The sequence below is a fragment of the Zingiber officinale genome, chromosome 11B (genome assembly GCF_018446385.1).
Source record: "Zingiber officinale cultivar Zhangliang chromosome 11B, Zo_v1.1, whole genome shotgun sequence".
Taxonomy (NCBI): Eukaryota; Viridiplantae; Streptophyta; class Magnoliopsida; order Zingiberales; family Zingiberaceae; genus Zingiber; species Zingiber officinale.
This window is the reverse complement of record NC_056007.1, coordinates 71,313,849-71,339,282: the sequence shown is the minus strand read 5'-3', so window position 1 is coordinate 71,339,282 and position 25,434 is coordinate 71,313,849. Positions and strand designations below refer to the sequence as shown.

Sequence of the window (25,434 nt, the reverse complement as noted above, 5' to 3'; positions counted from 1 at the left end):
TTCATTACATAGTCCTCTTCTAAAAATCGGGCATTGGTGCCACAATGACCTTTTGATTTTTAGGACTATAAACCTCCTTTCGTTTTTCTAAGATAACCCACAAACAAGTGAACTCCTGTCCAACTTATCAGTGTCTCCCTTCTACTCATGTGCTGGACTACCCTAAATCCGAATATGCTTCAGACTAGGCTTACACCCATTCTACAATTCTATGAGAGTAGATGGTTCTGATTTAGAAGGTACTATGTTCACTTCCGTTTCCAGAGTATGTCCCTAAAATGAATTTGGTAATTCTGAATAACTCATCATTGATCTAACTATTTCCATAAGAGTCCTATTCCTTCATTCTGTCACACCATCTTGTTGAGATATACCAGGTGCAGTCAGTTGGGATTGAATCCCCACTTCTAATAAGTGACTCCTGAACTCTCCTAAGAGGTACTCACCACTAGGATCTCACTGTAGTGTCTTGATACTTTTACCTTGACGTTTCTCCACATCAGCCTTGTACTCTTTGAACTTATCAAAGCACTTAGACTTGCGGTGCATCAAGTAAATGTACCCGTATCTCGAATAGTCTTCTATAAAAGAGACGAAATATTCGAAACCACCTCTTGCTTGGATAGTCATAGGTCCACACAAATCAGAATGAATCATTTCCAACACATCTTTGGCTCCTTACCCCTTAGACTTAAAAGGCTTCTTGGTTATTTTTTTCTTCCAAGTAAGACTCACAGGTTGGAAAGTTTTCCACTACCAATGAACCCAAAAGTTCATCGGCTACCAATGAATCCTACTCAAGTTAATATAACCTAGCCTTATATGCTAAAGATATGATTGGTTCATTTCCGAAGATTACTTTCTCTTATTAGAGTTAGAAGATGTGTTATTAATTTCTATTTGTTGCATCGTGGAGTTAATGGATTATAAATTACCACCAAACATACCAGAACTGATAACTTCCCTATTTTTCTTGATAACAACTTTGTTATCAAAATAGATAGAATATCTATTCTTAAATAGTTTTAGAAACTGAAATCAAGTTCTTTCTAAAACTTTGTACGTAAAGACAATCAATGTTTTATTCCTTTCAAAGGATAAACATCTCCCACTACAATAACTACTACTTTTGCAACAGTGCCCATGTAGATGGTATTTTCCCTTTCATATAGTTGTCAGGTTTCCTGGAACCCCTACAATGAATTGCAGACATGATTAGTGACTCCCGTATCTACACACCAGGTACTGGTAGATAACACCACTAAATATGTTTCAACAACTAATGAATAAAATACACTTTTATTGTTCTCATTTCTGAGAGGACAGTTCACCTTAGAGTCCAAGTTTTGTTTCCAATCATTATAATTGGGACTACTAAATCTATTCTATAGTATAACAACTAGGGGATTGACAAACATTTGAAATCCTAAGAATCCCAAAAATATTTGGTCAAGACCAATACCTCAAAATCCTCGTGAATTTTATATGCCACGTTAGTGTGGATGTATACAAATTCAATCTTTAAGAGGAAATTTTATCCATTAATTTTATTATCTTGTCAACGTAATTTTATGATAAATAAAATTAATAGTTAGTCTGTCTTTAATCAAATATTTGGTCAAAACTTTGAATATAAAATAATATTGATTCCTCAAAACAATATAATTTAAATTCACCAACACCTCAAACACCGTGAATTTTGTATGTCACATTAGTGTGGACGTATACAAATTCAGACATTTGTAAGAGGAGGGTCTTACCTATTAATTATCTTGTCAACCTAACTTTATGACAATTAATAGTTAGTTTTCCTTTGGTCACACAAATAATAGCAGTGACTCCGTTGGGGAGGATACTATTGAATGTGCCTAAATGTATACCATTACTTGATTACTTATAGGATTGTGCTCCTTCACCTTGAGAAGATCACACAAACCTAAACAATTTCCTATAATTACCCATAAAGGAAGTTTGATCTAGTGATCCACAATCAAACTCATCCGTTGTGGAGGAAGGCACTCAAAGCCAACACGTAAGTTTGAATGCATCACCTACAAACCAGTAATTATAAATAAAGTTTGATCTAGTGATCCACAAACAAACTCATCCGTTGTAGAGGAAGGCACTCAGAGCCAACAAGCAAATTTGAATGCATCACCTACAAACCAGTAATTATAAAGGAAGTCTGATCTAGTGATCCGCAAATAAACTCATCCGTTGTGGAGGAAGACACTCAGAGCCAACACGCAAGTTTATTGCATCACTTATAAACCAATAATGGAGACCGTGGAATTTATTTATAAATCCCTCTCTCACTTAATTATTTAAGATGAGGAATTTTAACTATGCAAGCACACATCACATTCACACACACATCACAGTAAATAAAAGCAATAGATATGGAAATAAATTTCCAACTATTATGGCTTCTTCCATCACTATCCTCCGTGTGCTGCCATCTCTAGGGTTCATGTCGTCGGGTCCATCGAGCTTCCTTTTCTGCTGCACCTCTTGTCCTCCAATAGTACCACGCCTTGCAAGGATACGATCCACGATAAAAATAGAATTTTACATATATCGATCCAATATTCCACAAGTGAATGTACATGAAGTCTAGATCAAACAAAAATGTAAAATCCTAGGGCTAATACAACTCCTGCTGTATTTAATAAATACAATCATGCACACACATAAAATGCCCTTGACATGTCCAAGGGTCCAATCACACACAATCACATTAAGCCATAATAGTTGGAGCCTGCAACCACAGAGTTAGCATATCCTACTATTATCCTATCTAAAATATGTATGACATGTGCATAATTAAACTGAAAACCAAACACATAGAGGCAAATCCTAGCTTTGATACTACTTGTTGGTTGCTACTTGGAATATCGTACCGGTTCCCCTGTACAAAAATTTTGTACAAGTCCTGAACCTTTCTTAACAACCTATTGTGTTCTTTAGAAATTAAACTTGGAATTGCAAATAGAACTTAACATTATTGATTCCAAATTTAACTTATATGTTTCTTAGAGGTTTAAACTTGGATCGCAAACGATGATTAACATTATTGATCCAAATCCACCCATGTTACAAATTCGATTAAATATTTATTTTAGAGATTAGCTCCCAGGTCAAACATAGCGAGGCACTAGGCCTTCTTGGGTATGAGATCATCCACCACTGCCTCGACAAAGCCTTTCCACTACAAGAAAAAAGCTAATAGACAACGCTTTTAAAGCGTTATCTTTGTGCTGAAAAAGTGTTGTTAAAGGCACTATTGTTAAAAGTCTGCTCAACGACAACGCTTTTAAAGTGTTGTCGTTTGTAGCAAAGGCAACGCTTTTGTAACGCTTTAAAAGTGTTGTGTATTTTTTGCAAAAACATCATTATTGCAACGCTTTAAAAGCGTTGTTATTTTTGGCAAAGACAACACTTGTGCAACGCTTTAAAAGCGTTGTCTTTTAAAAAAAAATAAAAAAAATCTATTTACAAAATTATTTTTTTATATTTACAAAACTATTAATTTTCTTTTACCATGTCCATATTCGAATTTGACATATAAAATAGCATTAATTAGCTCAGCTAATGATTTCAAATTTGTACCAAATAATAGAATTCAACTACAAAGTATTAGTATTTACAGGAGAATTTAACTATACACAAAGACTAAATATTTCTGTTTCAAAATTTTTTTTTTAATATTTCTGTTTCAAAAAGACTAAATAATCTGGTTTACGAAGGTTCTCTAGTTCCAAGCTGCTCTTCAGCTGTGCAACCACATTCCCCATGGTCGGCCTTTCTTGGGTTGCTCTTGCCAGGCATCCTAGTGCGGTATAGATGCACTTCCAGACAAAATTCACATCGTACTCACTGTGCAGTCTTGGATCAACAACGTCCTCTACGTTTCCTCGGGTGAGCCTTAGGCGAACCCAGACTGAGATGTGTGCCTTATCTGCGCTGGTTACGATTGGAGCTTGCCAGGTCACCAGCTCCAAAATGACCACCCCAAAGCTATAAACATCACTTTTGCTACTGAGCTGGCTGGTAACGTGGTACCTGAGTGAGTTAATAAGAATTATGACTTCATACGCGAAATGAAACGAGAGGTACTAAGCAAAAAAATTGTGTTAGGAAAAGCATCTATTTCTCAGGAGGACAAGAGAAGCGAGAAGGCAAGTACTCTGGATCTAAGTATCCTGCTGTTCCCATCACTACGGTCAATATATGAGTGTCTGCCTCGCTTAAAGTCTTTGATATTCCAAAATCTGCTATCTTTGCCTCGAACCTTTCGCTCAGGAGTATATTTGCTATCTTGACATCTCTGTGAATGATAGGTGGTTTGCAGGCCGTGTGCAGATACTCCAATCCTAAACATCACCAGAAGTTAGAACCTATGAAAAATGATGGCTATAGATTGACCGGAGCAACGAACTTGGAAAGCACACAGATACGTTGTGCTAGAACCAAACCTTGTGCAGATTCAACTGCAATCTGGAGACGCTGTCGCCAACTTAAAGATGTCATGTTCTGTGTTCTTCCTACGGTTTGAGTATGAGAGCAACTTATCGATACTTGTTCTATATTTTAGAAATATCAGACTAGTGAATAAAGAGCCTTTTAGATAATTGACTATCATTGCCATTCTTCATATAACAGATAATTCCAGTATGATCTGGCTCGTATCAAAAAAAAAATAGATCAAAAATATTTGAAAACAATTACTATTGGGGATGGTAATCTGATTGAAATATTGTGAAAATGGCCATGAGAATTGGAAACTCGGAGAGACAAAAGAATTAAGCATAAAATAACGGGGAATAGAGCAAACGAAAAATACATGTGCTACTTTGTTTCCGCCATGGAAATATAGCAAAAAGAATAGCATAATTGGAGATGCTAGGGAAACCACTATGAGACCTAAATACATAATTAGAGATGCAGTGCAAAAATAACAGTATATATTTCATTTGAGTTCTTACACATGAACTAAAGTCAAAATCAGCATATGTTCTGATTTCTTTGGTTTGCAGAACTTGTAACTTTATCAAACACAATTTGACTTGAAATTTTCCAATAGCAAATGTAGTTTTCCGGTGTACTAAACTATACATATAAAATATGGCTTTGATTCTAGAGTGCAAAGAAAGGATTTAAAAATTCAACATGTCAAAGGTAGCAAAAAACCATTTTTGAACTAGTAAACATGGTATTTTCTACAAGATATTGAAGTCGACTCTTGGATATTACCTGCCCTTTGATCGAGCATCTAGAAGTTGATGAGTTCTGTCAGTCATATTTTGTTTGACCTGAAAAGGTACGACAATCCCAAATTCATATTCCTAAACTCATCTGATGTTTTTGGGCCATCAAGAAGGTAATGAACTTACATAAACTTTAACTAAAACAAGGTACGACAATCCCAAAAATACCTATGCCTTGAGCTTTGATTTCCATGTGACTTCCACCAGGTTGATGCTGATCCCATAAGCAACCACCAACGTGGCTAGATCCCTTACATATATGGAGGACAGCAAAACCTTGAGGCTCTCATTCATGCCTAGCTTTGGCTTCTTCACCTATGCAAACAAATACTTGATATTGATAAATGACATAATACATATCCAAAATGTAAACGTAATGTCTGTATTGATCCAGAAACAAACCTTCTTCTTGCGGTTTGATCTTGGAAGAGATGGGTCGTTCACCACAAATTTATTTACACCCCAATAGATTGCAGATATTACAAGCCCAAGAAGCACAACGATGCTCATCATTCCTTTCAGTGAAATTGCCCAACCATTAACCCCTGGTCCCAGATTCTTACGTAGATTAGAGAAATACTTTACTGTTCGTCCCGAGAAGATGAGGGAAATATTAGCCCCAAGTCCAAACAATGGATAGAATTCTTTAGCTTCCTCAACCGTGGTAATCTGCAAAGGAAAAGTATCCTCAACAGTCGAAAAACAAACATTTCTTCATAAAGTTATCTCAAATACAGCCAAATTGTAGAAAGTATGAGAAAAACAAGACAAACACCATGAATGTATAAACCAGTTAAACCATTAAGTAGTTACCTAGAACCAGTAACAATTTATAAAGGGAAAAGAAGATCTCATGAATGAATGCATAGAGAGACTATTTATACCACAAGCAACAAGTGGTAACCATATTTTGTAGCACAAAATCCTTCTCAATGAATAAAATACTACAGAAATTGCATAACTGATACAAGCCGTGAAATTGCATACCTTGATGCTGAGGTGAGGAAGCGGGTCGATGGAGCAAGCATGAATAGGGGCGAGGGGAGCCGCCATGACGCCTAGTAGCATCCGGAGATTCGACCGCCGGAAGGAGGAATCAGAAGGAGAGGTGGACGACGCACGTGATAGCTGGTCTTTGACCCACTGTCCCAACCCACGCTCCTTCTTCGCGTCCTCTCCCGCCGCGTGTTTCGGTCCCTCCATCAAAGTCGTCAGGCTCCCGGATCTTGGCACCGCAAGCTCTCCAGCAATCCCACGCCTCTTCCACCGCCGTGAAAACAAAAACAGCTCTGCCACAGACAATGTGCTCCACCGCGGGCTCTCCGACCTCGGCCTTCCCAGCGACCGTGATGGAGAAAGCCCCCTTGCAACCTCCTCCCTTAGCACCGAGAAGAATCCTTGCATCTTCTCCATCCTCCATACCGCTTTCCGCCTTCGCAAACCCTAACAAAAAAAAAAAAGAAGATGAAACGAGGATGAATCAGCTTAAACAAATCCCCCCAGGTCGTCAATAACAATTTGCTCTGACAAACTAGAGCAGGACAAAGACCGAGCTACAAATATCGATCTTCCAAAGAGGAGGCCAAGTGCGGAGGCGGCGATCCAAGAGCGGAGTGATTAGGGCATTTGCTATTTGACGAAGAGGTGAAGGAATTCAGAGGAGAGGAGGTTCGCGGAGAGGAGTTTGCCGGAGAGGGGGTTGCTGGAGAGGAGTTGGATGGAGAGGACGTGAGAGGAGGAGTTGGAAGGAGAGGGCGTGAGAGGGGTTTGGGAAGATAGGCATGAGATGAGGAGTTGTGAGAGGGGTTCGGGAAGATAAGCATGAGATGAGGAGTTGTGAGTGTACGACCGTTAGATTCGATAGAGGGGGGGGGGTGAATATCGATTCGAAAATCTCGAGTTAAGACGCGGCGGAAAAGTAAAGAAGTAAAGAGATGAACATTGTTGATTTTTACTTCGTTCGGAGCCTGTGACGACTCCTACTCGAAGGCCCGTACTCCTTGAGTACTTTCGTTGGGCAATTCACTAGCAATTCGGATAATTACAATTTACGTACAAATATTGCTAATGAAAAGAAAGAAAGCAAAGCTAACCGACAAACAATGAATTAAAAAGAGAACCGGAGTGAGTCGTCGGAGCTTTGTGAACGTCGTTGGAGCGCAGAGCAGCAGAGTGATTGGACTCAGAGTTCTCAGAAGACTGATATGTTGAAGCTCCCGCTGGGGCTTCTTTTATATCCCTTCCGGGCGCCCTTCCGGGCGCCTGGAATGTGACGTAACACTCCCAACCAGCATGCTCCAAGTGTCAACGCCGTGGATAAATTTGCCTCGGGCGCTGGATCCTTCCAGCGCCCGAGCCATTCCGCGCCCGACCTCCCTACCGCAAATGTTAGTCCGAGGCAAATAAACCCTGCAGCACAGTTTGTTAGCACATTTTTACAGATACGCTAAGTAATAAAAATTAGCATCAAGAGTATGACTTAGATTCCGTCTTTCCGAGACCGGAATCTAGTCACGATCTCGACTTAGATATCCGAAATGGATCTAAGCTGGATCGACGCCTAATGTTCCCTTCCCGGGAACGCGTCCTCGCAGTCACTCCCTTCCAGTGACTTACCTTACTTACCTGCCAGACGTCCAGTCAGCCCCGCCAAGCGTCCGGTCAGCCCGTCGACCCGCTTGGATTTCTCGCCAGCTATCCGGTCAGCCCGTCGACCTAGCTGGACTTCTCGCCAAGCGTCTGGTCAGCCCGTCGACCCGCTTGGACTTCTCGCCAGACATCTGGTCAACCCGTCGACCTGTCTGGACTTCTCCTGCACACTTGATCAAAGTGTCAGACAACAACAAGACTAACTTAACCTATTTGTTATTCATCAAAACCTAGGTTAAATCGTTAGTGCTAGCCGCACCAACAATCTCCCCCTTTTTGATGGAATGACAACCTGGTTAAGTTAGTGAAAGCATATGCAAGAAACAACATACATTTATGTGGTTTTAAAGTTAGTTTGTGTTTTCAAATTTGTTTAGCTAACTTAACCACCTAACCCTTCTCCCCCTTTGACATTCATCAAAAAAACAAGGGTAAACAATCATAGTGTAGAGTTACTGAAAATAATAACACCTAATCTTGAAAAATAACTGAGTTTGGTTCAGGATTCAAGGACAAAAGTACAATTTTTAAATCCAAGAAAAGATCAAGTTGACTGGGGGGAATATAAAGATTTGAAAACTTTTAAGTTTAATTTTCAAACATAAGTGTATAAGGTCTAAATTTCAAGATTAAATTTTCAAAACAAGTTTCAACTTTGAAACGCTTTTCAAACATAAGTTTTCAAAACCAAAATTTCAAAACTAAGTTTGAAAAATCTATTTTTCAAAACTAATTGAAATTTATTTTTCAACACTAAGTTTGTAAAAGATTCAAATTTCAAAATCAAGGAAAATGTTTTTGAGAAGCTTAGTTTGTAAAATAATTTTTGTAAAATTTAACCTTCAAATCAACTTGTCAAAACTAAGTAAAATCAAATTTTAAGAACTAGATTCAGGAACATTTTCAAAGTAAAGTTAAATTAAATTTAAATCTTTACTTTTTAGAATGTTTTGATAAAATTTGTTTTCCAAAATCAAATTTTCAAAGTTTAAACGTACTAGATTCAAAACCATGGTTTAATATACTTGAAAAGTTCAGTTTTCAAAGACTAGGTAAAAAGGATAAAAAGTTTGTGATTTAAAATAAATAATTTTGAGTTGATTAAAAAAATTCACAATTTTAAGCAAGTTGATTTTGAAGATTGATTTTTAAACTTTGATTTTCAAAATTAAGGAAAATGATTTTGAGAAGCTTAGTTTGTAAACTTAAGTTTTGGAAGAAATCTAATTTCCACAATTTTCAATAACAAAGCAATTTTTAAAACTAATTTTTGTAAAAGTTAACTTTCAAATCAAAATGTCAAATTTAAGTAAAATCAAATTTTAAGAACTAGAGTTTTAAATTCAATTTTCAAAAACTGAGTTAAATCTAATCAATTTTCAATAAAAAGTAAAACAGCTTAGTTTTTAAAAAAAATAGGTTTAAGAAATTTTTAAGAAAACAATTTTCAAACACAAATTTTAAAATATTTTTAAATAAAGGGAAAATTTTCATTAATCCCTCCCCCTGAACTTGACATAAAATTTTGAAAGTATTTGCTAAAAATATTCAAAGTAATTTTTTTTTTTTAAAAAAAAATTGAGGTAGAATTTTCTAGAGAGATTTTAAAGAAAAGATTAAAAACTAACACTTAAGGAGATAAATAAACCTCCCCCTGAATTTGATACTCCTTTAATATATTAATCCTCCTTATTTATTACTCTCCCTTAATTTATTAATCTTCCTTATTTTATTATCCCCCATAATTGTTTATTTGAGTTTGAATAATTAATTTTAGATTCATACTTTTAAGCTTTAGTTTAAGGTTAAATACGAAAAGAATTTATTAATTCAATAACAGTTAACCATTATCAATAATTTATTGATTAATTTTTACATGATTTAATAATTTAATATTTATTTAAAATGAGTTAACCTTTGTATTAATTAATTGAATTGGTTAATAAAAGTATTAGTTATAATTCGATTTTTTCATTTAATTCCTTTTAAGTTGGATTAACTTAGTTTAAAGTTAGTAGTAATTTGAAGTACAATTTATTAAAGTTATTAAACATAGTTAAAGTTCAATTTGAATTAATAGTTAATAAGGATAACTTATGATTTAATTTATAGTGAAATTAGGATTTTGATTAATGTTAAAATTAAGATTTATTGAGTTAAATTAAGAATTAATTAACTATTTGGTGTAAGTTAATTTTTTAAGTTCTTATTTCAATTATTCACTTATTAAGTATTCATAATCTTAAGTTAATCAAATTTTAATTATTTGTTAACAACATATTTCAATGTAATTTTGAATTTAATTATTTAATGTTATTTAGTTTTAAGTTTATTCTTAAAATAGTTTTTGAAGGCAATTTAAGTTTGATTTTAATTGTAAATTATGTTTAAGTCTTAAACCTAAATTAACTTTAAAGTTTTAATGTTAAGTTTTAAACTTTAATTTTAAAGTTAAAATAATGTTTGAGGTTACAATAATGTTTAATGTTAAAAATATGCCAAAAGTCTAAATCATAATTTTTAATAGTTTTTTTTTTATTATTATTAAAAAGTAATTTTTTGAGAATTTTTAGAATGATTTTTTTTTTAAAAAAAAAAAAAAATTTTAAAAGTTTTTAAAAGAAATATTAAAATAATTTTTAAAATAAGTTTTAAAAGTTTTTAAAACAATTTTTAAAATAATTTTTAAAATAAGTTTTAAAAGTTTTTAAAATAATTTTTAAAATAATTTTTTTTTTAAAATAAGTTTTAAAAGTTTTTAAAATAATTTTTAAAATAAGTTTTAAAAGTTTTAAAAGAATTTTTAAAATAATTTTTAAAATAAGTTTTAAAAGTTTTTAAAAGAATTTTTAAAATAATTTTTAAAATAAGTTTTAAAAGTTTTTAAAAGAATTTTTAAAATAATTAATAAAATAAGTTTTAAAAGTTTTAAAAGAATTTTTAAAATAAGTTTTAAAAGATTTTAAAAAAAAATTTTAAAATAATTTTTAAAATAAGTTTTTAAAATAATTAATTAAGTTAAAATAATTATTAAAATAATTTTTAGGTTAAGATAATTTAAGTTTAAATTTTTTTTTTTAAAAAAAAATTGTAAGTAAAAGAAAATTAAATTTTATTTTTAAAGTAAAATTCTAAATTAAAGAAAATGTTATTTTAATTTAATTGATTTAATTTAAATTTAATTTAATTTAATTTAATTAATTTCTTTTAGGTCCTTAGTCATCTCACCTGATCTATATTTTCAATCAGGGAATCCTACAATTTTGTGAGATGAATTAGATTTAATTTATAGAGTTTGATTTAACTTGTGTTAGATTCAGGTTTAGCTTTGGTCTCAACAAATAGGCATTCTTCGGATAAACTTCTAAGCTTGGCGAGTCACTTGGACGTCATTAGAAGTAACCAACCTTTCGAGGTTTTTCGAATAGTCTTATCCATGGAGCTTAGTACTAAATCTTGGTCTAACTGGTTAGGATTCGTTTAAGGGTAGCTTCGGTCAGTTCCACTTGGTCAAATGCACCAGATCGAAGCCACATCTTTCTAGACATGCGATGCCCAAGCTTCCCTAACGTACTATCATCAAAAAACTTCACCAGTACCATGAGTCAAGTTAAACTTAGTCTCTCTTTAACTAATCCTAATTACCCTGCCGGGTTAGTTTGTTTTGGGTTACCCTGTCGGGTAGGTTAGTTTTGGAGGTGCCAGCTATTCTGGAGCCTCCCCCTGAATTATTGGCCATTAATTTAGATTTTGGGTTTGTGTCGATTCTTTTTATAGTTATAATCAACTTGGTGATAATCTAAATTTTGTTGAGTTTTGAATTTTGATTCTAATTTAGATTTAGATTTTAGTTTTTGATCTGATTTATTCAAGTTTATATAATGTATTTTATCTTTAGGTATATAGAATTGATTAAGTCCTACTTGCGTGGTTAAACACGCTTTCGGGACCCAAGCTTGTTTAGTTGCTTTGTGTTGGGTTAATAATGATTTAAAGGTTTTGTTTGAGTTTGACTTATATCCAAGTCCGGTTTTATTATAGCATGCCTTTTGGTTATTTAGAATTAAATCTAAATTTTTAGATCTTGTTGTGAATTTTTCCAACAATTCTTTTAACTTATTAATTTCATTTTTTAATGATAAATTCTCTTCCTCAAGTGTTCGATCTTGAGTTGGATTCGAATTTTTTAATTGTTCCTTGAGGTTTTGATTTTCCTCAAGAAGCGATTTATTTTTATTTTCCAATTTAACTAATTTTTTATTTAAACACGAGATAATTCTAAAGAATTTACGATTTAAGTTTAGGTATACCTCTTTGGAACCTTCGGAAACGAGTGCGGACTCGTGGCTCGATTCGGGTTCGGACCCGTCTTCCGATTCCTCTGATTCGTCTTCCGTTTCAGCTTCGCGAGCCATCAACGCGAGGTGACTTTGGTGCTTTTGCCTTTCTCCCTCCGATTCGTCTGAGGAGGAATCGTCCCATGTTGCTTTGAGGGCTTTCTTCTTTGTTGACTTTGGTTTGTCAAGTTTCAATCTTGGGCATTCGTTCTTGTAGTGCCCCTTTTTGTTACATCCGAAACATGTGACATTTCTTGAGTCGGCTGGCGAACTGATCTTCTGAAGATCCTGTTTGCTGAAGCTTCTCTTTTTCCTGGTGAACATTTTCCTTACTAGGTTCACCAGGTGTTCTTCGTCTTCAGAGTCTTGATCGGAATCTTCTTCGGATTCGGGCTTGTTCTTCTTTTCTTTAGAGGAACCTGCAAATAAAGCTACACCTTTCTCGACCCCGGCGTTAGTTTGCTCATGAAGTTCTAATTCACAAAAGAGTTCATCCAATTTTAATTTAGATAAATTTTTTGAAATTTTGTAGGCATCTACGATTGATGCCCACAAATTGTTTCGCGGAAAAGCATTTAACGCGTACCTGATTAAGTCTCGGTTCTCCATTTGGTGGCCTATCGCGTGGAGACCGTTGAGGATATCTTTGACCCTCGCGTGAAGCTGACTTGCCGTTTCTCCTTCCTGCATTTTTATATTAAAAATTCTATTTAACAGCAAATCTCTCTTTGTTACCTTCGCGTCGCTTGTTCCTTCGTGCAGCTCGATCAGTTTATCCCAAAGCTCCTTAGCGTTTTGATGCGGTCCGACCCGGTTCAGTTCTTCTCGTGTTAGTCCGCAGTGTAGAGTATTGATGGCTTTGTTTTCAATTGATGCCTTTTTCTTTATATCATTTGTCCAGTCTTCAGGGTCTACTATGTTCCCGGAGTTGTCTACTGGAATTTTGTAAGCCCTTGTGACGCTCATCCATTGGTCGTAGTCTGTCTTCATGTAGACCTCCATTCTCCTCTTCCAGTACGAAAAGTCATCCCCGTTGAATAGGGGAGGACGTACTGTGCTGAAGCCTTCTTGTTGAGACATCTTATCCTGCACACACTAAATTAATTGGAAAAAAATTCCAAGACTTCGTCTTGGATTAGCAGTGCGGGAGAAATAGAAACTCTAAGTTGGTGTTGTACCAATTTAGATTTTAAATGCAACGAGAAAAAAATCTTCCAAAAAGATAATAATATCAGTTTGGAATTGTTAAAAAAAATGATTTCACCCCCTGTCTGATTGGTGGTTGCACCAAATCAGAGCGGTACCTGCTCTGATACCACTTGTAAGACCGTTAGATTCGATAGAGGGGGGGTGAATATCGATTCGAAAATCTCGAGTTAAGACGCAGCGGAAAAGTAAAGAAGTAAAGAGATGAACACTGTTGATTTTTACTTCGTTCGGAGCCTGTGACGACTCCTACTCGAAGGCCCGTACTCCTTGAGTACTTTCGTTGGGCAATTCACTAGCAATTCGGATAATTACAATTTACGTACAAATATTGCTAATGAAAAGAAAGAAAGCAAAGCTAACCGACAAACAATGAATTAAAAAGAGAACCGGAGTGAGTCGTCGGAGCTTTGTGAACGTCGTTGGAGCGCAGAGCAGCAGAGTGATTGGACTCAGAGTTCTCAGAAGACTGATATGTTGAAGCTCCTGCCTGGGGCTTCTTTTATATGCTGCTCCGGGCGCCTGGATCCCTTCCGGGCGCCTGGAATGTGACGTAACACTCCCAACCAGCATGCTCCAAGTGTCAACGTCGTCCTGGGGATAAAATTTGCCTCCGGGCGCCCGGACCCTCACTGTTCCCTACCTGCAAAACAGTGTTAGTCCGAGGTAAATAAACCCTGCAGCACAGTTTGTTAGCACATTTTTACAGATACGCTAAGTAATAAAAATTAGCATCAAGAGTATGACTTAGATTCCGTCTTTCCGAGACCGGAATCTAGTCACGATCTCGACTTAGATATCCGAAATGGATCTAAGCCGGATCGACGCCTAATGTTCCCTTCCCGGGAACGCGTCCTCGCAGTCACTCCCTTCCAGTGACTTACCTTACTTACCTGCCAGACGTCCGGTCAGCCCGTCTGGACTTCTTGCCAAGCGTCCGGTCAGCCTGTCGACCCGCTTGGACTTCTCACCAGCTATCCGGTCAGCCCGTCGACCTAGCTGGACTTCTCGCCAAGCGTCTGGTCAGCCCGTCGACCCGCTTGGACTTCTCGCCAGACATCTGGTCAGCCCGTCGACCTGTCTGGACTTCTCCTGCACACTTGATCAAAGTGTTAGACAACAACAAGACTAACTTAACCTATTTGTCATTCATCAAAACCTAGGTTAAATCGTTAGTGCTAGCCGCACCAACAGTGAGAGTGAAACCTAAGGGTACTTGATCCAACGGTTTGTATTATCACAGATTTAGATGAGGGTTTAACAATACACAACGCTTTTTAAAAATCGTTGTCGTAGACACTAAAAAAATGCTAATAGACAACGCTTTTCAAAAAACGTTGTGTTTGACCCATAAAAATCACTAATAGACAACGGTTTTTAAAAACCGTTGTCTATTAGTAAGAAAATAAAGAAATAGACAACGTTTTTCACTAAAAGCGTTGTTAAAAAGAAAAAGACAACGCTTTTTAAAAAAAGCGTTGTCTTTTAAGTGTTGTAAAATCCCAATTTTCTTGTAGTGTTCAAAGAAATTCAATATTTAATCTCCTTATAGTAATCCTAGGTTTAACAATTAAGAACAATTGAATTACAAGATCGAAAAAATAAAAGAAACACAAATTCGAATTACAAATCCGAAACCTAGAATCACTAGTCTCTTGTGTTTGGTATTTCAAGATCTAAACAAAAGGATGAACTAGTTATGATGCGGAAACTAACAACTAGTTATACCTTTTGTAGTTTATAGACCTCACGATCTTCTATCGTATTCCTCTTCTTATCTCGGACATCGTTTGGGCGACGATCTACCGAGACGAGAATCCACCCAAGCTTCCTTCTTCTCCTTGCAAGTTTCGGCCAATCAACAAACTCCTAGAGATGAAGAACTTCGGCCACCAACCAAGCTCCAAGGGATGCTAAGAAACAAAACCTCCTATCTCTCCTTCTTCCTCTAATAAGATCCGACCACTATCAAGCTCCTTGAGATGAGATGCCGCCGGCCACCAAGGAAGAAGAATAGGAGAAGATGAAGGATGAGAGGGCCGGCCACACCACCAAGGAATAGAAGAGAGGAATACTAGATTATGTGTTATGAGGTGAGACACCTGTACCCTCTCTTTTATATTCCTTGGTCTTGGCAAATAAGGAAAGTTTTATAAATAAAATTTCCTTATATTCCTTACCAATGTTTAAGAAGGAAAATTTAATTAAAATTTCCTTATCAAACCTCTAATGGTCAACCACCTTATTCCCTCCAAACAAGGAAAATTTTAATCACAAAATTAAAACTTCCTAATTTGTTTCCAGAAATTTTAAAATAAAAATTTCTCTTTAAAAAAAATTTCCTTCATGGTTGGTTATAAAAGGAAACTTTTATAAATTAAAATCTCTCTTTTAAAACATGTGGATGATTAAAAAAAGAAAAGTTTTCTCAAAATTAAAATCTTCCTTTTCAATCTACAAATAAGGAAAGATATCAAATCTTTCTTTTAATCTTTTGTAGAAAGCTATAAAAGGAAAAAATTTAAATTTTAAAACTCTCTTTTAAAACCATGATGATGGTTACAAAAAAGGAAAGTTTTATCAAAAATTAAAATCTTCTTGTTAACTACAAATAAGGAAAGATATCAAACCTTTCTCTTAATCCTTTGTAGAAAGTTATAAAAGGAAAGATTTAAATTTTAAACTCTCTTTTAAAACCATGGCTTCCACATAAGAATTTTTTTTAAAAAATTAAAATCCTTTTATTGTGTTGTGGCCGGCCACCAACTCACCTTGGTTTGGCCGACCCTAGCTTGGGCTCCAAGCTAGGCTTGGCCGACCACCTTAAGATGGGTAAGAAGGTGAGTATAATACTTTATAAATAAGAGGCTATGACAGGGACCGAGAGGAAGAATTGATTTTGGTCTCCCGATGAACTTGAGCTTCCCGTGTTTGCCCCAAACACCCAACTTGAGTTCATCAATAATAACTCATTCCACTAAAAAGTTATTATTTAACTACCGCACCAATCCCATATTACTGTATGAGCTCCTTCTTATCATGAGTGTGTAAGTCTCCCTGTGTTTAAGATATCGAATGCCCACTATTTAAATGAGATACTGACAACTCATTTAATTAATATCTAATTCCAAGAGTAGTACCACTCAACCTTATTGTCATGTTGGACTAAGTCCACCTGTAGGGTTTAACATGACAATCCTTATGAGCTCCTCTTGGGGACATTATCGCCCTAGATTACTAGGACACAGTTTCATTTTATAATTAACAACACACCATATAAATAATACCATTTCCCAACTTATCGGGCTTATTGATTTATCGAACTAAATCGCACCCTTCGATAAATAAAAAAAATGAATATTAAGTATATGTGCTTGTTATTATATCATGATTAAGAGCACACACTTCCATAATAACAAAGGTCTTGTTCTTTTATTTAGTCAGTATAAAAAAAACTTACTTTAAATGGTCCAGCTCAATACACTCTGAGTGTACTAGTGTAATTTTATAGTCAAGATAAACTAATACCAAATTACACTACGACTATTCCAATGGTTTGTTCCTATCCATCTTAGTTGTGAGCAACTGTTTATAATTTATAAAGAACTGATAACATGATCTTCTGTGTATGACACCACACACCATGTTATCTACAATATAAATTAATTGAACAACTACACTTAACTTATAAATGTAGACATTTGATCAATATGATTCTTATTTCTAAGTAAATGTTTATAGAAAAAGCTAGGACATCTCGTCCGTGCAAAACTGCCACGTGCATCCTTCTCGTCCGCTGGTGTACTCTTCCGCAGCATCTCATCCTCCCGATGCACCGAGCCCGTCGACTCCCTTACCCGTGCCATCCTTCTCGCTAGCTGTGTCTTCCACTTGATTTCTTATGTTTTTAAGTTCTTGCACACTTAGACACAAGAATCAAACACAACAGGACATAACTTAACTTAGTTGACTATATCAAAACTACCACGGGGTACTTACAATACTTTCTATTTTCATGTTTCCTAGTAAGCCAATAGGTGTAACTATTATTGGTAAATGGTTAAATCCAAAAAAGTACCATGCAACAAGAACATATATACTTCTGAATTGTGACGAGGTTAAACCCTACATAAAGTGAGTTAACTTGTATATTTAAATATTTATCCCCTTGTGTTAGATTGTTAAACCATATGTCTTAAAATTACCTTCCTTGACAACTTGTATGGACAATTACTACAACGACTAAATCCATCAATAAGTGCAAGTGATGTTGAGAAATAGTTAGAGACAAAATTTACATTCTAGTTTGAAATCTATATAAGTTAGAGACTATATTATTTTCTTCAAGTGTATTATATAATCGATAATTTATATCATAACTGCTTTTCTACGTGGACGGTAGACTCTCAAATGTGCAAGATCAAAAGATAATGGATTTTGCATTAAGACCTCTTTGTAAAATAAGAGTATACTCTGGTTTCTATGTCAATAGCTTCAAATTTCTCGTAGCACAATGTGAATCACATACACTTACTTGTAGTTCAGGTGTTTGCGTAAAAGGATCTATCAACAACACTAACATAAAATTTGATTACTATGGTAGAATTGACGAAATCATTGAGGTTGAATATTTTGCTTTACCCATAAAAATGTGTGTTATTTAAATGTTCATGGTATGATCTAACTCCAAGAACAAGTACCAAGATACATTCAAACTATAATTTACTTTAGGTTCATGTAAACAATAGATTCAATAAGTTTGAACCATTTATTTTTGTGATGCAATTTGGTAAAGTTTTATTTCTTGAATACCCAATGAATAGAAAAAGATCTATGTCGAATAAAGCCTCGCTCAACCATAAAAATGCCAAATTTCATCACAACCCAAAACCATAATGCATTTCAAAATGAGGAAGTGAAGATATATTCAGTTGATATACAAATTCAATTCACATCCCAATTACTTGTAGACATCAATGTCATTTATGAGGAAATAGATGATTAAGAGATATCTAGCAGTGAGGAGCATAATGTACTAGAGTCTAGCTTATTTACAAACTGTTAATGTTAATGATTCAGATTCTTAAATCTCACTAGTTCTACCCAATAAGCCATTCATGTTAAGGTAATTTTTTTAGATTTAAATCTCATTAATTCTACCCTATAAGTCATTATTGTTCTGATTTTATTTCAATGTGTATGTATTATAATGTTGTTTTTACATATATAGTCATGTTGGATGCTATAGTAGTGCACAATGACCAAATTTTTTTGAGGATTGTCGGGAATTAGTAAGTATTGATATTTTTAGTAATTTCAATTAATCTAATCTTTTATTTATTATTTCAAAAAATGATAATTTTTGTTATGTGGTTTTACTCCCAATAGTCATAGTGTAGTTGTTTATATTAGCAGTAACTTTAAAGAGCGTCAGTGTACTTTTGGTACTATATGAAGACATATAACCTTATATCTTAAAGATTTTTATTATCGAGAATTCTTGGCAAAAATTTTGAATATTATTAATACTGAATAATATAATTAATATCCTTTTATACTAATTTTCTCGATATTATTGCAGAAAAAATATATTTGGGAGCCAAGATAAGAGGCACAATTTATTGAAATATGAAATAATTAGTGTGCAAAATTAAATAAAGACTTGTTATACAAGTAGTGAAAGAAAGGAATAAGGTCATCCTATGTACCACAGGAGATTTCGGATACATGAAAGAACACTTAAGCTATAGAAAAATGACAACAAAATACATCGACTACTCAAAACAATAGAAATTCTGAGATCACTGGCCCAAACACCGGATCCATAAAGCATACAACTAGATCACGATCTATTGTAGAGCATGCAATAGATTTGATATGTCTACTATAAAGTTATATTAGAATTTGTTAATTATTAATGAACTTATTTTATTTTATTAAAAAGAATTATGTATGTAGGCTGATACTTTATAGAGACATCTCATTTGTTGGAAAATATTTTGCAATACACATGAAAAGAAAGACGCCACTTTGTCAATACCCAATAAAAGGTCATAAATGTAAGAATTTAAATTTTATTATCACTCACATTTAACAATTACTAGCTTTATTTATTGTATATTAGATATTAATAATATTTTTTATGTATGATGAAATCACCGATCGGGTTGGTGCATCAGTCTGCTATAGAAGGAGGGGAGTTACAGATTCTATCAGACGATGTACTAGGTGAGATCTATTATGATATTGTCGGTAGAAGAAAAAAGAACTCCTTCTATGACTTTGACTTCCAGGTGAAAGTCACATATGATTGTGTGATAACTCTTAGGCTTAGGGGTCGCCGAACTTCTTCATCTTCTGAAGTGCAATCGTAAAACAAGAAAATTAAGATTTGAGGGATCGAGTCATGTTATTAGAGCAATCTCATATCAATAGTAATCAGTTAATGGAAGATTAGGTCAAGACACTAGTAAAACGACAAATACAAGAATTCATAAATCGACGGAATACGAATTTTTCAACACCGCATAATTTTAATTCATAGAACTAATTTTGATATTATATATATACAACTCTAATTGTTTTAAATCTTTACAGTTTTAATTGTATTATATTTTTTCAAAAACAATGCAGATAAATGGTAAGCATTTGAAAAACTGGATTTTAGTTTATATTATATCATTAAGGTATAATCTATTATAAATCATGTTAAATTTGTGTTGATCGATTTTTGCATTTTTATGATAAGTAGATTAACTTTAGATTCATATATAATAAGAATTCTTTCAAAATAGCAAATATAGTGTAGTTTAAAAAATATCTTTATTTTTTTAAAATAACATATCGTATACTTACTGCATTTTACGATGCTGTATCAGTTTTTTAGATTTGAATTGGGATGTAATGAATTTGAATTATATTATTTTTGAACAATGTGTCATTTTAAAAAAAATGATTAACCGAGTAATACCAAACCAATAACGTATCATTCTAGTGGTAAAAGACAACTACACTATCATTTAATGCCCTCGTCAATTCGTCTTAGGGTCAACATAATAATGTATCATTCTAGATGTTATATATTGTGGATATAAATGTCTTATGAATTTTATTGTGTGGTTTGTGATTTGATGGCATGTATCGTGTGTAGGGAATATATTGTGAATGTGTGGTTTGTGGTTTGAATGTGTGAATGATTTGATGGTATGAACGTATTTGGATTTGAGTATTGTTTACACATGACAATGAATGTATTGTGATGGTGAATATATATGAATTTAAATGTGAATATTGTTGTTGTGAATGTTAGATATATGTAAATATCCATTTGTTTATGATGTATCGTGTAAACAGGATGAAATCTCGTAAAGAAAGGTGATGCTGTCAAATTTTTTTATAAAATTAGCAATGAAAATATTATTTTTTTGTTAAATTAGTATTAAAAATAATATTTTCATTGCTAATTTTATAAATGTTAGATATATGTAAATATCCATTTGTTTATGATGTATCGTGTAAACAGGATGAAATCTCGTAAAGAAAGGTGATGCTGTCAAAATTTTTTATAAAATTAGCAATGAAAATATTATTTTTAATACTAATTTAACAAAAAAAATAATATTTTTATCGCTAAATTAGTGAAGGAAAAAAATCAGAAATAATATTTCATCAGTAATATACTTTTCCATTCATCAAATTAACGATAAAAAAATTATTTTCGTCACTAAATTAGTAACGGAAATAATTTTTCCGTCGCTAAATTTAATAACGATAATTATCTTCCGACGTTAAATTTAGTAACTAAATTTTAATATTGTCATTAATATTAATAATGAAAATTATATTCCATCCTTATTTTGGTGATGTAAAAAATTTTCAGTCGCTAAAATGTTGTTGGCGATAGAAATTAGTTTATTGCTAATCGGTGTTCTTTTTACGGTAAAGATTTCTTTTATAAAAAAATAATTTAACGACGGAAATAATTTTGCAATCGCGAAATTGATATCCATGATAGAAATTAGTGCGATTGAAATATTTAATTACTGATCCGTGTTCTTTTGTGATGAATTAGATTTTTTTTATAAAAAAATGTAAATTCATTTATGAATTAACTTGTAAATTTTAAAATATATAGACTCGCACAATAAATTAAAATCAACAAATGGTCAGCCAATTTCTTATGTTCCTTATTCTATGCGCCTTATTTCTCGCCTAGTCGCATGTATCAGTAACCAATAGCCAACAGCCAGCTATCTGTTCAAATCCCCTCACGTGGTGCTGTATTGCTGCTCGAAACGGTCAAAGAACCAAACACGTGGCGCCGTATGCCCCACTAAGTCGATGTCCATATTCGTAAAACACTAAAACGCACCCTTCTTCCCCGTCCTATATAAAGGCGGTATCACCCCTTCCTCCATCACTCGTACACTTTCTCCTGCTGCTGCTTCTCACTCGTTTCAGTTATTTTTTTTCCTAATCGCTATGGGTAATTGATGCGTTCCTTTCCGATTCGTTCTTATTTTTCTTCTTTTTTTGTATTTGTTTCTGATCCGATTCAATTGTTGTTACTGCTGCTTTGGATCGATGTTTCAGCTAAGATCAAGATCGGCATCAATGGTATGGCATTTTTCCTTTCCCTTTTCCGGTTTTGTGCCTTTTTGGATTAGGGATTTTGATTCGTAAATGCGAATGAGTCTGATCAGTGAGTGTGTGTGTGTGTGTGCAGGGTTTGGTAGGATCGGTCGATTGGTGGCGAGAGTGGCACTCCAGAGCGATGATGTGGAGCTCGTCGCTGTTAATGATCCTTTCATCACCACAGATTACATGGTATGATGTTTCTCTTCGGGGAGGTTCGTGCAAGGTCTTGATTTGTTTGTAAGATTTTTTATTTTATTTCTTTTCAATATGCATCGTGCGTTCATCTGGTAGTTTAGCCATCATCGCTTGTTCGTCAAATCGACCGTATTGCTCTCAGAAATTTTGTAGTGTGTCCTGTTAATCTTGCGACAGTGAACAATAGTTTATCCTTGTCGGTAAAACCCTAAAATTCATGTGATTCGATCCGATACTTTGCTTCGTTTCAACAATTTCACGGAGTAGTCGCTCAATGGTGCTCTTCCACTCTTTGCAGACGTACATGTTTAAGTACGATACTGTGCATGGTCCTTGGAAACACAATGATATCAAGGTTAAGGACTCTAAGACACTTCTCTTTGGTGATAAATCAGTCACGGTTTATGGGCTTCGGTGAGGCCGATCTAGACTCAATCCTCTCCTTTAATGATCATTAATCTTGCTCTTTTTTATTCGAAGCTATAATTAACTCAAAAGCTTTTTTAATCTAGCAACCCTGAGGAGATCCCATGGGGTGAGGCAGGTGCTGAGTACGTTGTTGAGTCAACTGGAGTTTTTACTGACAAGGATAAAGCCGCAACCCACTTGAAGGTATTTTTTTTTCTTTATTATTGTATTTTAATTGTTTGATTAATTTTCTCATTAAATTTGTTTTAATGAGAACAGGGAGGTGCCAAGAAGGTGATTATCTCGGCTCCTAGCAAGGATGCTCCCATGTTCGTGGTCGGTGTGAATGAAGAAGAATACAAGTCTGATCTCACCATAGTCTCTAACGCCAGTTGCACGACCAATTGTCTAGCTCCCCTGGCCAAGGTTTGCTTTCCTTTTCCCTTGGCATTAATGACACGGCTAACAGAATTATATTTTAGCTAATTAAAGTGTGAATCACGGCAGGTCATTCATGATAAGTTTGGCATTGTCGAGGGTTTAATGACAACAGTACACTCAATTACTGGTAAAAAATAATGGAGAAAGCATCTTGAAAGTTTACGTTTGTTGTTACTACGTTAATTGATGTTGCTCACTGAACTTGTATTTTTCCTTTTACCTTTCAGCCACCCAGAAAACTGTTGATGGACCATCTAGCAAGGACTGGAGGGGTGGGAGAGCTGCGAGCTTTAACATTATTCCTAGCAGCACTGGAGCTGCCAAGGTATGCATAACAAAACCTGTTTTTATCTAGTTGAGCCATTTTCATTGTCACAGAGTTGATATTGGTTATAGTTCTAATTTCACTCATAATTTGATCAAATTTGTATACTTTGTCTTCTCTGTAATCGCCTAGGCTGTTACAAAAGTCCTCCCTGCTTTGAATGGCAAACTTACAGGTATGGCTTTCCGCGTTCCTACAGTGGATGTCTCCGTTGTGGACCTCACTGTTAGGATTGAGAAAGCTGCTTCATATGATCAGATAAAGGCTGCAATCAAGTAATCGTCGTCTTCTCTTCCCAGACTGAACATTTTACTTTGTGTTTCTTACATCTTCGGTTCTTTGTTCATCGATCAGGGAAGCGTCCGAGGGCAAACTGAAAGGCATTCTGGGCTATGTCGATGAGGACTTGGTTTCCATGGACTTCGTGGGCGATTGCAGGTGAAATTTATTTGGTCATCTACTAACATGCAAACAATTTCTGTTTCGATTTTCCACACGACTCGAATCGGTTTCTTTGGTCAGGTCGAGCATTTTCGATGCCAAGGCTGGGATTTCTCTCAACGATAACTTTGTTAAGCTCGTGTCTTGGTACGACAATGAATGGGGTTACAGGTAAATTTAAACACGCTCACACAATCTCAATTAAAGAAGTGGGTGTATCTGCTTTCTAAATTACTACAATCTTTTTGATGATTTACAGTTCCCGTGTGATCGACCTGATCCGTCACATTGCAAAGACCAAGTGAAGTTCCAGCTTCAGAGTTTGAATAACTCAATTTTGCTAGTATTAATTATTATGTTGAGAATAAGCTACTGTTCTGTTTGATTGTGCCTGCGAGCAAATCGAGTTTGTCTCAAGTGATAATTTTCTTATTCCAGTGTTGCTGGGAGTTCTTAATTAATCCATGCGATGGAAATGTTCATCAATTGTTTGCTCCTTGGACTAATAGAAAAGTATTTTCTTTGTTTGCTCCTATATGAATAATGCATCAAAGGATAAACATAATTTAGTATCATTTGTCTGCTGCTATTAACATATATATATATATAAACAATAACAGAAACAGAAATTGATATAACTAAGACGAGCAAATCAAAATATAATCCTCATGAACAAAAGTACAATGAGCTAATAGAATATCCTGAGAACAATAAGTACAACAGAAGAATGATAATAAACATAATAAATAACGTAGTAGAACAACAACAACAACATCAATCGATGAAACTCTCTAGTAGGCCATGGAGAACATCAAGGCAAAGATAGCAGAGACAGCCAGACCAACGGAAGGAAGCTCGCGAACAGACAAGTTCTGGGTTGGTGGTGGTGCAGGGCCGTCAGCGGCCATGACCGTGGTACTTATAAAAAGAACCGCCATAAAGAGGATAAAGAAACTGGTGGTAAAATTTGTTCTACCTGCTGCCATCTTCAGCTAGAACAAAGTTTGCAGGAGAGATTTGGTTTCTGTGAGATGAAATGACTGCCATCTTCCCCCTCTTATAGGATTGTTAGAGAAAGATGGAGGAGGCAAGGTCAAAGTCGTTGGTTTTACTATGAACAGGAAACTGAGGCAAGAAACTTCCATGAAAAATTGGATGATTAACTAGGCAGGCAAATGAGTTCATTATTTAGATGTCATTAGCATTTGGTCTAGAATGAAATGTAACCCAATATTAAATAGATTATTAATTGGCCCTATTTGGAATTACTTGCACTCTTCTCTATCTTGCTTAATAAAATATATGATAATTTACCAATGGAGACATTTAAAATTACAGAATTTTCTAAAGTCGTATCTAATTTTTAGATTTTTCAAAGACTACATTTGTATAAATCCTAAAATCAATATCACTCGCTATATTTTGATATACAGTATAATAATGGTGCTATTCTTTGAAATTTAGTGCCATAATAGTTTTTTTAATGCAATAATATAGTAATTAATGTAAGGGATAAAAAAATATATAC

The 25,434-nt window shown here is 34.6% G+C and overlaps 1 protein-coding gene across 1 annotated transcript; it reads left to right on the top strand.

Annotated features, from left to right (window-relative positions):
- The first annotated feature begins 21,875 nt into the window (after window positions 1-21,875).
- On the top strand, window positions 21,876-24,410 carry LOC122035038 (glyceraldehyde-3-phosphate dehydrogenase 2, cytosolic-like). The gene is made up of 12 exons (XM_042594401.1): window positions 21,876-21,944; window positions 22,052-22,075; window positions 22,185-22,285; window positions 22,590-22,705; window positions 22,804-22,903; window positions 22,979-23,125; window positions 23,207-23,267; window positions 23,368-23,465; window positions 23,598-23,740; window positions 23,820-23,903; window positions 23,988-24,077; window positions 24,166-24,410. The coding sequence occupies exons 1-12, from the start codon at window positions 21,941-21,943 to the stop codon at window positions 24,209-24,211; spliced, it is 1,014 nt and encodes a 337-aa protein (XP_042450335.1). The 5' UTR covers window positions 21,876-21,940; the 3' UTR covers window positions 24,212-24,410.
- Window positions 24,411-25,434: the final 1,024 nt, after the last annotated feature.

Excerpts from the sequence above, each read along its gene's own strand:
- LOC122035038 (XM_042594401.1), top strand. Across the intron at positions 22,076-22,184 it reads GATCAAGATCGGCATCAATG|GGTTTGGTAGGATCGGTCGA; the intron begins GTATGGCATTTT and ends GTGTGTGTGCAG. Across the intron at positions 22,286-22,589 it reads TCATCACCACAGATTACATG|ACGTACATGTTTAAGTACGA; the intron begins GTATGATGTTTC and ends CACTCTTTGCAG.